Source organism: Rhinatrema bivittatum, chromosome 5, assembly GCF_901001135.1.
Source record: "Rhinatrema bivittatum chromosome 5, aRhiBiv1.1, whole genome shotgun sequence".
Classification (NCBI taxonomy): Eukaryota; Metazoa; Chordata; class Amphibia; order Gymnophiona; family Rhinatrematidae; genus Rhinatrema; species Rhinatrema bivittatum.
The window spans coordinates 119923951-119936851 of NC_042619.1; the positions used below are offsets into that span (position 1 = coordinate 119923951).

At 45.9% G+C, this 12901-nt stretch overlaps 1 protein-coding gene across 3 annotated transcripts in view; it reads left to right on the top strand.

Annotated features, from left to right (window-relative positions):
- The window catches only part of KPNA3 (karyopherin subunit alpha 3), a 276618-nt gene that overhangs the window by 57491 nt on the left and 206226 nt on the right, over window positions 1-12901 (top strand). For 2 of the 3 annotated variants that reach the window (XM_029602832.1, XM_029602829.1), the window contains 3 exons: window positions 12062-12151; window positions 12345-12427; window positions 12514-12609. In XM_029602832.1, the coding sequence (XP_029458692.1) occupies window positions 12062-12151; window positions 12345-12427; window positions 12514-12609 (269 nt within the window). Of the gene's footprint in view, window positions 1-11818; window positions 11880-12061; window positions 12152-12344; window positions 12428-12513; window positions 12610-12901 lie in introns of those variants that run through there. The other variant, XM_029602833.1, reaches the window with a different exon arrangement.

Below are 12901 nucleotides of genomic sequence, written 5' to 3' on the forward strand. Positions count from 1 at the left end.
GGGCTAGTGCAGGCAGTGCTAAGTCCTCGCAATGAGGCGAGGCTGGCCCACTCTTCAGTTGCAGCAGTCACAGGGTGGATGGTACACTTTTTTTCATGGAGTGAGTCAAGATTACCACAGACCAGTAGGTCCTCGAGGTGATAAGAGGGCTATGCCTTAGAATTTTCTTGTCCCATCAGAGATACCTTTGTCATGTTCCCTTGAGGTCCGCTTGCAAAGCAGACCGCAGTTAGAGGAACATTGGATTGCTTGAAGCGACTGAAAGCCATAGTGCCAGTTCCGCTAGAAGAGCAGCAGAAGGGGAGATATTCCATCCATTTCATGGTGCCAAAGGATGGGTCTTTTTGCCCCACTTTGGCTTTAAAGAGTGAATTCGGCCCTCAGTTCCCCATTTTTCGTATGGAGACCCTAAGATCAGCCATTGTGGCAGTGCGCAAAGGGGAGTACTTGGTATCTCTGGACCTGACAGAGGCTTATTTCTATATAACCATCCGGCAAGAGCCCCAGACGTTCCTCTGCTTCATGGTTCTCTGGTAACATTAGTTTCGAGCCCTTCTCTTCATCTGGCGACGGCACCACATTCGTTCACCAAGGTGGTGGTGATGGCGGGCCTTAAGAAGAGAAAGGGGTGCTGATGCATTCGTACATGGACTACTGGCTCATTTGGGTAAAGTCTGAAGTTCTTTGTCTGCAGTCAGTGCAGAAAGTGCTGCAATGCTTGCAGTCATTAAGCTGGGTGGTGAACGCTGCGAAGAATCATCTTGTTCCCCCTCAGGCCCTGGAGTATCTGGGGGTGTGGTTAAGCACAAGGAAGGGGAGAGGATTGTGAAATTACAGGGTCAGACTTACCTGTTGGAGCTCACAGTGCCCAAAGTATGGGATTATTTGCAAGTCCTAGGCTCCATGGCATCGACTCTGGAATTAATTCCTTGGGCATTCGCACATATGCAACTTCTTCAGAATCTGCTGGAATCCGTTGTCAGGAGAATTTCATCTCCTTTTGCCACTCATGGTGGAAGCCAGGCAGTCTTTCCTGATGGCTGCTTCGGGCCAGTCTGGAGCATGGTGTCGGTTTGGACGTTCCAGATTGAGTGGTAGTCACTACTGATGCCAGTCTGTTAGGTTGGGGAGCAGTGTGTCAGAATCAGGTGGCACAGGGCCAGTGGTCGAGAAGAGAAGCTTCGTGGTCTATCAGTCTGTTAGAGACTAGAGCCGGTGCGTTTTGTTACTGCCTTTTCTGCCTTGGTTACTCAGCTATCCAGTGAGAATTCTGTTGCACAACACAGCCTCAGTGGCATATATCAACCGCCATGGGGGAATAAGGGGTCGAGCAGTGGCCCAGGAAGCACAAGAGCTGATCCTCTGGGCAGAGCAGCACTTGGAGCGGATAGCGGTGTTGCACATTGCTGGGGTGGTCAACCTTCAGGTGGACTTCCTGAGTTGGAAGGTATTAGATCCCAGAGAGTGGGAGCTGTTGGAGGTGGCCATGCAACTCGTTTCCAGGACATGGACCTGATGGTGATCTGGGTGAATGCAAAGGCTCAAAAGAACATAAGAAATTGCCATGCTGGGTCAGACCAAGGGTCCATCAAGCCCAGCATCTCGTTTCCAACAGAGGCCCAACCAGGCTGCAAATACCCAAACACCAAGAAGATCCCATGCTACTGATGCAATTAATAGCAGTGGCTATTCCCTAAGCTTGATTCATAGCAGTTAATGGACTTATCCTCCAAGGACGTATCCAAACCTTTTTTGAACCCAGCTACACTAACTGCACTAACCCCATCCTCTGGTAACAAATTCCAGAACTTAATTGTGCGTTGAGTGTGAGAATTTTCTCCAATTAGTCTTAAATGTGCTACTTGCAAACTTCATGGAGTGCCCCCTAGTCCTTCTATTATCCAAAAGTGTAAATAACCAATTCACATCTACTCGTTCAAGACCTCTCATGATTTTAAAGACCTTCAGTTGAAGCCAGCACCCCCCCCCCCCCAATGGCATTTGGTGAACAAGGTGATACAGAAGATAGACATCCAGAAGACGTAACCTTGATGGCTTCAGAGTGGCTTCGCCACCCCTGGTTTGCAGATATCGTCAACCTGTCCATAGATGGGCCCCTGAGGTTCAGCCACCTGGAAAATCTTTTCCTCCAGGGCCCCATATTTTCAGATCAGGCGGCTCACTTTTGTCTTGTGGCTTGGCTTTTGAGAGAAGATTGAGGCGCAGAGGTTATCCAGAAGTGGTTATTGCCACCTTACTGCAAGCCAGGAGGACTTCAACATCTTATGTGCATGTTTGGAAGGTTTTTGAGTCCTGGTATGTGGCTAGGGGGTTGCAGGGCGCTATAAGCTACTGTGTTGCATATTTTGACTTTTTATCAGGAAGGACTGGTCAAGGGTCTAGCTTACAACTCTGAGGGTGCAGGTAGCAGCTCTGGGCTGTCTCTGTGATAAAGTTCAGGGGTATTTCCTGTCTGTTCACCTGGATGCTGTGTGTGTTTTTCAGGGAGCGATGAATTTGCGTCCTGTGAGGAAGGCTTGCCCGTCTTAAAGTCTTAATTTGGTGCTTACAGCTTTGTGTGTGGCTCTGTTTGAACCTCTGAGGAGAGCTACACTGAAGGATTTGACTCTTGAGGTGGTCTTTCTGGTTTGTTTGTTCGGCAGGATGGATTTCGGAACTTCAGGCTTTGTCATGCAGGGATCAGTTTCTGCAGATTTGAGACAGGGTGTCTTTGCGTATAGTACCTTCCTTTCTCCCGAAGGTGGTGTTGGGGTTCCATGTTAACAAGTCTGTGGAACTTCTGGCTTTTTTTGGATGTTTGGTGTGTATTAAGATAACTGAAAGTCACTAATGATTTTCGTATGTCGGATCATCTTTTTGGCTTTCTAAATGGCCTGAGGAAGGGGCATTGAGTTTCTAAAGTTACTGTTGCAAACTGGCTCAAACATTTCAGCTTATATTGCCAAGGGTCAGCCGGTGCCAGACAGTTTGAGGACTCATTCGACACAATCAGGTGGCCTCTTGTGCAGAGACTCAGGTGTCTTAGCAGGAGATTTGCAGGGCAGAGACTTGGAAGTCACTGCACGCGTTCACCAGACACTATCACTTGGATGTTGGGGTTCTAACTGCAGCATATTTTGGTAAAAGCGTGCTGCGAGTGGGACTCTCTGGGTCCCACCCAGTATAATGGGCTTAGGTACATCCTAAGCCCATTAGGACTGATCTGGGTATATATACAGGGAAAGAAAAATGATTACCTACTAATTTTCATTCCTGTAGTACCAGGACCAGTCTAGACACCCTCCCAAGTATGAGGGGTGAGTTTCTAATTTGTGCTGTTTTTTTTGTTTGCAAGTAAAACAGTTATCCCAGGACAAGCAGGATGCTAGTCCTCACATATGGGTGATGTCACTGACGGAACCCTAGTGCGGGAAAACTTTCTGTCAAAGTTTCTAGAAACTTTTGACTGGCCCTGAGAGGACATTGAGCATGCCCAGCATGCCATGATATTCTCTGCCACAGGGGTCTCTCTTCAGTCTTCGTTTTTCCGTGCTGCTATAGGCATCACGGGACAGGAGCCGTTGCGAGTCTCTCACAACAATTTCTGACTGAAAAGTCACATTTTCTCTATATTCTCTCTCATTGGAGTCTCTCGGGGTTTTCCACCGGCTGGTGAGTACCTCTGTCTCATATTTTGCTCTTTGAGTAAACTAAATTTTTTCTCACGAACTCTCATTTTTTTCATTGACTGCCGTCGACCTAAAAATGGCTACGGGCTTCAAAAAATGCCCTGTATGTAACAGAACAATGTCTATCACCGACCCACACAGTGTGTCATGTGTCTCAGTGAAAAGCATGATGTTAATAATTGTCCAAAATGTGCGGAGATGACGGCGAAGGGAAGGAAAGCGAGGCAAGAGAAAATGGAACATTTGTTCCACCTACAACTTATTCCATCTCCCTCCATGTCATCGAAGTCGTCTCTGGCCGGAGCTACTAAGCGCATCTTACTTAAAAAAAAACAAAAAACAAAAAAACAAAAAAAAAAAAACCTCGCCCGGAAGGATCGGGATATCATCCTTCCCCACCGTCATCCACGGCATTGACAAAGTCTGCCGATCAACATAAAACAAAACATCGACGTCCGGTTCCATTCCCCAGGAAGAATAGACAGCGAAGCGGCCACGGAACCAAGAAACATCTGTTCCTTCAGCGCCTGGGCCTCTTTTGCCGCAACCATCGATACCAGGTCCTCCACAGGGCTTTGTGCAGGATCTGATACCTCAGCCTCCGCCATTGCTTACAACTGCTCTGGTTCAGTTGTAACGCCAGAATTGTCTGATCTCATCAGACAAGCGGTCATACAAGCTTTAAAGGATCAACAACCCACTCCGGCGGTCCCGCCGATGTACACAGCATCGATGCTGGTAAATATACCGATGCCAGTGTCGACAACGACAAGCATGGAATCGATGGCTTCACAGAGAATCATCACGGCATCGACATCCATTTATGCTCAAATACCATCGACCTCTTCGAAGCCGATCTCGATGCCATCACCGTCGACATCTTCGACACAGTTACGGACACGTCTAACACCACCTGCATAGATACCAACTACTATTCCTTCAATGCAACCACCATCTGAAGATCCTGAACCTCATGATCTGGCATTTTTTCAGCGTCTTTACAGATATATCAAGATGTCATCGACAAACTTCCACGAAAACCATTGGAGGTCGTTTCTCCATTAATCCCTTCTGATGATCTACAGCCAGGCCCTTCAGGCCTTCATCACCCACCCAGGTCTCCCCCACGATCTCCATATAGAGACGAGCCAGATGACTCTTGGGATGATCAACAGACTGACACATCTTCTGAGGACTTCATGTCTGAGCCTTCACCTCCAGATCAAAGGAAAAAGTCCCCACCAGAAGATTTCTTTTTTCAACTTCATACAGGACATGGCAGACACCATTCCCTTTAAGCCAGCGGTTCTCAACCTATGGGTCGCGACCCCGGCAGGGGTCGAACGCCCAAAACACAGGGGTCGTGCGCTCCCGGTCTCTCCCGCTGCCGTTGCCGCCGGGCTGTCAGCACGTTCAAGCCCAGCGGGAACGGCAGCGGCGCTAGAAGAAGCTCTGCACCCGCGGCTGGGCCTTTTCTTCTTCCTGCGCCCCCCCTCCCGTGACCCGGAACAGGAAGTGAATCGTGGTGCGCGGGAAGGAGAGAGAGCCGCGCGAAAAAGTAGCAGCAGCGGCTGCAGCATCGGTCCCTGAGCAATAGAAGCAGCCGGTAATGGAGAAAGGAGACAGCAGCATGAGCCTCCTGCGGCCGATGGGATTCTTCTTTCTTGGCCAGCGGAGGCTGCTGCAGCTCCCATTTGTGCTCGGGGGAGAAGAGGAAGTGAGTGAGAGAAAGAGAGAGAAGCAGCCAGCCACCCTGTGTGTGATTGACTGGTCAGAGAGCTGATGTGTGTGTGTATGTGAGAGACAATGAAAGTGATTGCTCAGGGAGATGACTGATGTGTATGTGAGAGTGTGAGACATTAGTCAGGGATGTGACTGATGTGTGTGTGTGTGTGAGAGAGAGAAAAAGCATGGAAGTGAGAAGTCTGGGTATGTGAGAAAGCATGGGCGTAAGAAGCCTGGTGTTGTGGGGGTGAAAGAAAGCATGGGAGTGAGAAACCAGGGTGAGTGTGCATGCATGAGAGAGAGAGACTGCTTGGTAAGGTGATGGTGTGTGTGAGAGAAAAAGACTGGTGTGTGTGTGTGAATATGAGAGAATGTGATTCAGGGAATGAGAAGCCTGTGCACGTGGAGAGTGAGCATGGAAATGAGAGAGACTGGTGTGTGTGTAACAGAGAAAGTGATTATGGGAATGAGAAGCCTGTGCATGTGGAGAGAACAAGCATGGGAGTGAGAGACTGGTGAGTGAGTGGGTGTGTGTGTGAGAGAGAGAGAGACAGAGAAAGTGATTATGAGAGTGAGAAGCCCATATATGTAAATAGAACACGGGAGTGGGAAGCCTGTGTGTGTGTATGGCATGAGAGAAACTGTTCAGGAAGGTGACTGGTGTGTGTGTGTGTGAGTGATTATGAGAGTGAGAAGCCCATATATGTAAGTAGAACACGGGAGTGGGAAGCCTGTGTGTGTGTGTATGGCATGAGAGAAACTGTTCAGGAAGGTGACTGGTGTGTGTGTGCCAAAGACTGTTTGGGAGATGATTGGTGTGTGAGAGACAGAAACTGGTCATGGGGGCATGACTGGTATGGTGTGTGTGTGTGAGAGACATGGGCACTAAGGAAGAGGACCATAAGTATAGAGCTTAGCTTCTACTGCTGCTTCTGGTGAGTGCCACGGCCTGCAGGGAAGGGGAGTAGGAGAGCTGCTGGAGGGGGTAAGTAAAGGTGGCTTTTTAAGTTTATTTTTCTTGACTGCCATTTTAATTGTGTGATGTCTGCTTTTTTGAAATATTTTATTGGTGTTTGGAGAATGTTTAATAGTTTTTATGCGTTTTTAATTGTTGGATGTTCATAGCTGTTTTGAAACATTTATTCTGCTTATTAGTATAGTTTTACAATTATTTCTGTGTGGGGATCTATAGCTGCTTGCTAGTTCTGTTTTCCTAATAAGAGGTGTATTGGTTTTTAGGACCTGATTTAATATTTGTAGTGTTGCCTTTTCATAGATAGGGTTGCTCCTGTTTGAATGTATTCCATAATACAGGTGTAACTGTGTGCGGATTAGTTTATGTGCATTACTACAGATCCTGGGAGTATGTTAGGTCGGTTCTGTGTCTGTTACCGAGATGAGATATTTTGCTAGCATGTAAGCGTTTGTATCGGTCTTATTTGTTGTGTTTTCTCAGAGGACATGCATTGGTGGTAAACTGCTGTCTTTTCATAAGTAGGGCTATTGAGCCTGGAAATAGAAGGAGTTTGAGTTGCTGTTACTGAGATGTCACTAGAACCAGAATATCTTTTTTGTAGGGTGAGTTGTATGGGGAATGTCATAATTCTGCTTTACATCCATTATTGTAGGTCAGGGGGGTTCCTGTGGATACAAACTGTACTTTTACATCTAGCCCCGTGACTATCATGGGTCAGTGTGCCATGCATGTGAGAACCTATGGTGAGTTGAGTTACATTCACATTATAAATGTCATAATTAAATAAGTGTGCACTAAAATCCAACCCCATCCATAACCCCGCCCCCATATGACCAAAGCCCCGCCCTCACCCCACCCTCACGGGCGAGGGCGGGGCGAGGGGGTCACCGCAACATGAGGAACTGTATTGCGGGGTCACGGCATTAGAAAGGTTGAGAACCACTGCTTTAAGCTGACTGCAGAACAAGATACAAGGCAACAAACTTTAGAAGTCCTGCAGCTTGTTGACCCACCAAAGCAAGTATTGGCTATTCCAATACATGAAGTACTCTTGGATCTCCAACACCGCATCTGGGAACACCCATGTTCTGTTTCAGCAGTAAACAAGCGTGTAGACATATTTGGAACAGGCAGCTCCAGGATACCAAAAACCACAGCTACCACATCAATCTGTGGTACTGGAATCTGCCCAGAAAAAATCTAAGCGTATCCGCCCACACTCCTCAACCCCACCGGGTAAAGAGCACCTGTTTCTAGAGTCCCTTGGAAGAAAGGAGTATCAAGGCGCCATCCTGAATGCCAGAATCTCTTAACTGTATGAGACACCGTATCAGAGAGATCTTTGGAAGCAGATGGAAGAATTTGTCACTTCTTTACCAACACAATTTCAGGAGGCAGCACAGGCCATAGTCAATAAAGGCCTAGAAGCCGGAAAGCATGAGGTGAGGGCGGTCTACGACAATTTTGAGACAGCTTCCAGAACAGCAGCTGCTGGAATCACCGCTCGTAGATGGGCATGGTTTAAGGCCTCGGACCTCAGACCTGAGGTCCAGGATAAACTTGTTGACTTGCCGTGTGTGGGGGACAACTTGTTTGACGAAAAGGTCAAAGAGGCCGTACAACAGCTTAAGGGACCATACAGAGACCTTACGTCAGTTGTCACAGGTTCCACAAGAACCCTCTACACAACCTACGAGAGAAACCAGACGCCCATACTACAGGCCAAGGTGATACTACCCCCAAGCCTCTAGGGGTAGGTCAACCAGACCACAACAGCGTTCCCAAGCTAGACAGCCAAGAACTACTCGCCCGCAACCTCCTCCACAGACAGGCCCAGCTGCGGGCTTTTGAAATACAGGCCAGAGAACAAGTCCATCTCCTGAATCCTCGACCAGACCTGCCATAGGTGGAAGAGTATCCTTTTTTCACACACATTAGCTAAGAATTACATCAGACCAATGGGTACTCTCCATAGTCTCTCGGTTACAAACTCAATTTCCTCTCAATTCCACCAGAATCTCCACAGAATTTCTTTCCACAACAGGAATCTCAACTAATTCATCTACAAACAGAATTATCCATCCTTCTGAGAGCCAGGGCTGTACAGTTAGTGCCCTGGACTCAGCAGGGCAGAGGATTCTATTCCTATTATTTCCTCATTCCAAAGAAAACAGGAGGCCTATGTCCCAACCTAGACCTCAGAAATCTCAACAAATTTCTGAAAAAAGAAAAGTTCAGGATGGTTTCGTTAGTCACCATGCTTCCACTTCTTCAATATTCTTCAATATTCCCTCCTCATTGCAAGTACCTACGCTTCATGGTGGGCCATCAACATTTCCAGTACAGAGTTCTGCCATTCGGACTGGCCTCTGCTCCCAGAGTTTTCACAAAATGTCTGGCAGTAATAGCGGGACACTTGCACAAACAGTGTCCATGTCTTTCCATATCTAGACGACTGGCTCATCAGAAGTCAATCTCAAGAAGGAGCTCTGGCTTCTCTCAGTCGAACAATTTCTGTACTTCACTCCATGGGGTTTTCTCATAAACTATCAAAAATCCCACCTTACTCCATCTCACCTACTTCAATTCATAGGTGCAGACTTGAACACTATCCTATCAAGAGCTTTTCTACCCGAAGATTGGGCAAGGACACTTTCCCTCCTGGCAAACTCCATTTACTCACAGAACCAAGCGACAGCTCATCAATTTCTAACCTTACTAGGCCACATGGCCTCCACAGTTCATGTCACTCCTATGGCACGGCTTGCCATGAGGGTTATTCAATGGACTCTCCGATCACAATGGATCCAAGCCATTCAACCGCTACATTATCCAATTCAAGTGACCCACCAACTAAGATTCTCTACTTTGGTGGGCGAACATGGACAACTTGTGCAAAGACCTACCTTTTCAGCAACCAGTCCCACAGATTACTCTAACTACAGATGCATCCACCTTGGGTTGGGGAGCTCACATAGACAATCTCCAAACCCAGGGTACTTGGACAAAGCTTGAAGCAACTTCTCAAATTTCCTAGAGCTTCGAGCTATACTTTATGCGCTGCATGCGTTCAAGGACTGCCTTTCACACAAGTCTATTCTCATCCAAACGGACAACACAGTAGCCATGTGGTACATCAGCAAACAGGGAGGTACGGGCCGTATCTCCTTTGTCAAGAAGCTGCACAGATTTGGGCCTGGGCCCTAACACACTCGATGTTTCTCCGGGCCACTTATCTGGCAGGCATTCAAAATGTACTAGCGGATCCACTCAGTCGTCAATTCCACCCACACGAATGGTCCCTGGATCCCTCGGTAGCAACCAGGATCTTTCAACGGTGGGGTCAACCAACAATAGACCTCTTTGCGTCACACCTGAATCACAAGGTGGACAGCGTCTGTTCTCTACACAAACAGAAAAACCAGCCAGCCAAGGACGCCTTTGCTCGCCCTTGGAACTCAGGCCTACTATACGTGTATCCTCCAATACCGCTCATAACCAAAACTCTAGTGAAGCTACAACAGGACAAAGGGGTCCATGATACTCATAGCCCCATATTGGCCTCGACAAGTATGGTTTCCCACACTTCTAGACCTCTCGATCAGAGAACCAATTTGCCTAGGACTAGCTCCCACTCTCATAACTCAGGATCAGGGTCGGTTGCGCCACCCCAACCTTCAATCCCTATCAGCATGGATGTTGAAAGCTTGATTTTACAACCACTCAATCTTTCTACCAATGTATCTCAAGTGCTTCTAGCTTCACATAAACCCTCAACACGTAAGAACTATGCTTCGAAATGGAAAAGGTTTACTTTGTGGTGCAGGCAAAAGAGTATTGATCCTTTTTCCTGCTCCACAACTTCTTTACTAGAATACTTATACCATCTTTCAGACTCTGGTCTCCAGACTTCATCTGTAAGGGTACATTTAAGTGCAATCTCAGCTTACCATAAGATGGGAGATGCCTCAATTTCCATGCAACTTCTCGTCACTAGATTTATGAGAGGTTTAACGCACCTAAAACCACCAATTCGGCCACCAGTCATAGAATGGGACCTGAATCTGGTTTTAACAAGACTCATGCGTTCTCCTTTCGAACCCATAGATTCCTGTGATCTTAAATTTCTCACATGGAAGACTATCTTCCTCATAGCCATTACATCAGCTAGAAGAGTTAGTGAGTTACAAGCACTTGTCACCCTATACAAAATTCCTACATGACAGAGTGGTTCTCTGTACACATCCAAAATTCCTTCCCAAAGTAGTTACGGAATTCCACTTGAACCAATCCATAGTTTTACCCACATTCTTTCCAAGGCCTCATTCCCATCAAGGAGAAACAGCCTTACATACCTTGGACTGTAAGTATGCACTAGCATTTTACATAAACCGCACTGCAGTCCACAGGAAATCTACTCAACTATTTGTTTCTTATGATCCAAACAAACCGGGTAAAGCAGTGGGTAAACATACTCTATCCAACTGGTTAGCAGATTATATACAGTTTTGCTATGAAAAAGCAGGCCTTCCTCTCCAAGGGCGAGTAAAGGCACATTCAGTAAGAGCAACGTCAACCTCAGTAGCACACTATCGTTCAGTGCCAATCCTTGACATATGTAAAGCAGCAACATGGAGTTCTCTTCACACCTTTGCAGCTCATTACTGTTTGGACAAGCAGGGACGACAAGATTCAGCCTATGGACAATCTGTCTTAAAGAACTTGTTTCCAGTTTAATCCCAACTCCTTCTACATCCAATCTGCTGTGATCTTCGGCTGCCTCATTTTCAACAACAATGCTTCACTACAAAATGACAGCCTCTAGCTTGCTAATCACCCATATGTGAGGGCTAGCATCCTGCTTGTCCTGGGATAAAGCAAAATTGCTTACCTTGTAATAGGTGTTATCCCAGGACAGCAGGATGTAGTCCTCACGAAACCCACCCGCCACCCCGGGGAGTTGGGTCAGATACGTTTTATTTTATTTTTGCTAAAGCTTATTGCTACATACGAGACTGAAGAGAGACCCCTGTGGCAGAGAATATCATGGCATGCTGGGCATGCTCAGTGGCCTCACAAGGCCAGTCAAAAGTTTCTAGAAACTTTGACAGTTTTCCCGCACTAGAGCTCAGTCAATGACGTCACCCATATGTGAGGACTACATCCTGCTGTCCTGGGATAACACCTATCACAAGGTAAGCAATTTTGCTTTATCAGTTCTCTATGCTGTTTTGTGTGTTGCTTCTGTTCTTGGACATAGTCTGGTGTGCTTTAACATCACTGTTCTCCTGTTCATTGGGGAGGGGGTGGGCTGTCAGATTTTATAGGTTTTTGCATCTTATCTTGGATACACATCAATACTGAGGGAGGTGGTACACTTAATTATATATCAGTTTCAATAAAACTTTATCTGTCTCCATCTGCTGGCAGGGGTATAAAACCCATGAATGTGGACTGATCTATGGTACTACAGGAATGAAAATGAGCAGGTAAGAACCAATTTTCTTACACAATGGCCATGGTGTTTAACCAGTTTATTTGTATTGCAGAGGTGAATTTTTTTAAATTAATTATATTTATTCTTCTCTGAATTGTTTTTAAATGTGATGATGTATACAAATGTTATACCTATTTGGGTGTTTCACCCTGTTAATTGGATTTTGTCTTTCAGAACAAGAGAGATGAACATCTATTGAAAAAGAGAAATGTCCCCCAAGAAGAGAGCTTAGAAGACTCAGATGTTGATGCAGACTTCAAAGCAGTAAGCTTATCTATAAAACATCTTCTGATTAAATAACATTTTGATAACATTGGAATAGCTATAGTGTTAATACTGAAATTTGTCAAATGAGATTCAGTTTCTGCAAATGTTGTTATAGTTTACCACTAACATGTTGATCTCTCTTGTTGAACTTTCATATGCTGAGTAAGTGTTCTTTATTTTTTCTTTAAAGCAAAATGTAACATTAGAAGCTATATTACAGAATGCCACCAGTGATAATCCAGTGATCCAGTTGAGTGCTGTTCAGGCTGCAAGGTAAAACAGATAACAGAGAAACTATCTTGTTTCTGCAGTATTTAATGTGGTCAATTAATTTTGTCTTTTTTTTTTTCTACCTCCAGAAAGTTGTTATCCAGTGACAGAAATCCACCCATTGATGATTTAATAAAGTCTGGAATATTACCAATCCTGGTTAAATGTTTAGAAAGAGACGATAAGTAAGTTTGTGTGACTTTCATTTTAATATGTGGAGCTTTGGGCTGGGTGCAGCCTTGGGATGATCACAACAAACACAGAATGCTTTCTTAAGATCATGCTGAGAATGGTAACTTTTCTGGTGGTAGAGCACTGCTGCTTGTCACGCATTTTTGTCAGCCTTTCTAGTTGACCCAAAATCCTGACTATTTGTGGCCTCAAAAGCTATTGAAAAATTAGTAGAAAGCATGTAAATGATGCATTGTACCAAGCCTTGAAAGTTCCTAGTTGCCTAAAAATTGGTGCCTGGTACCT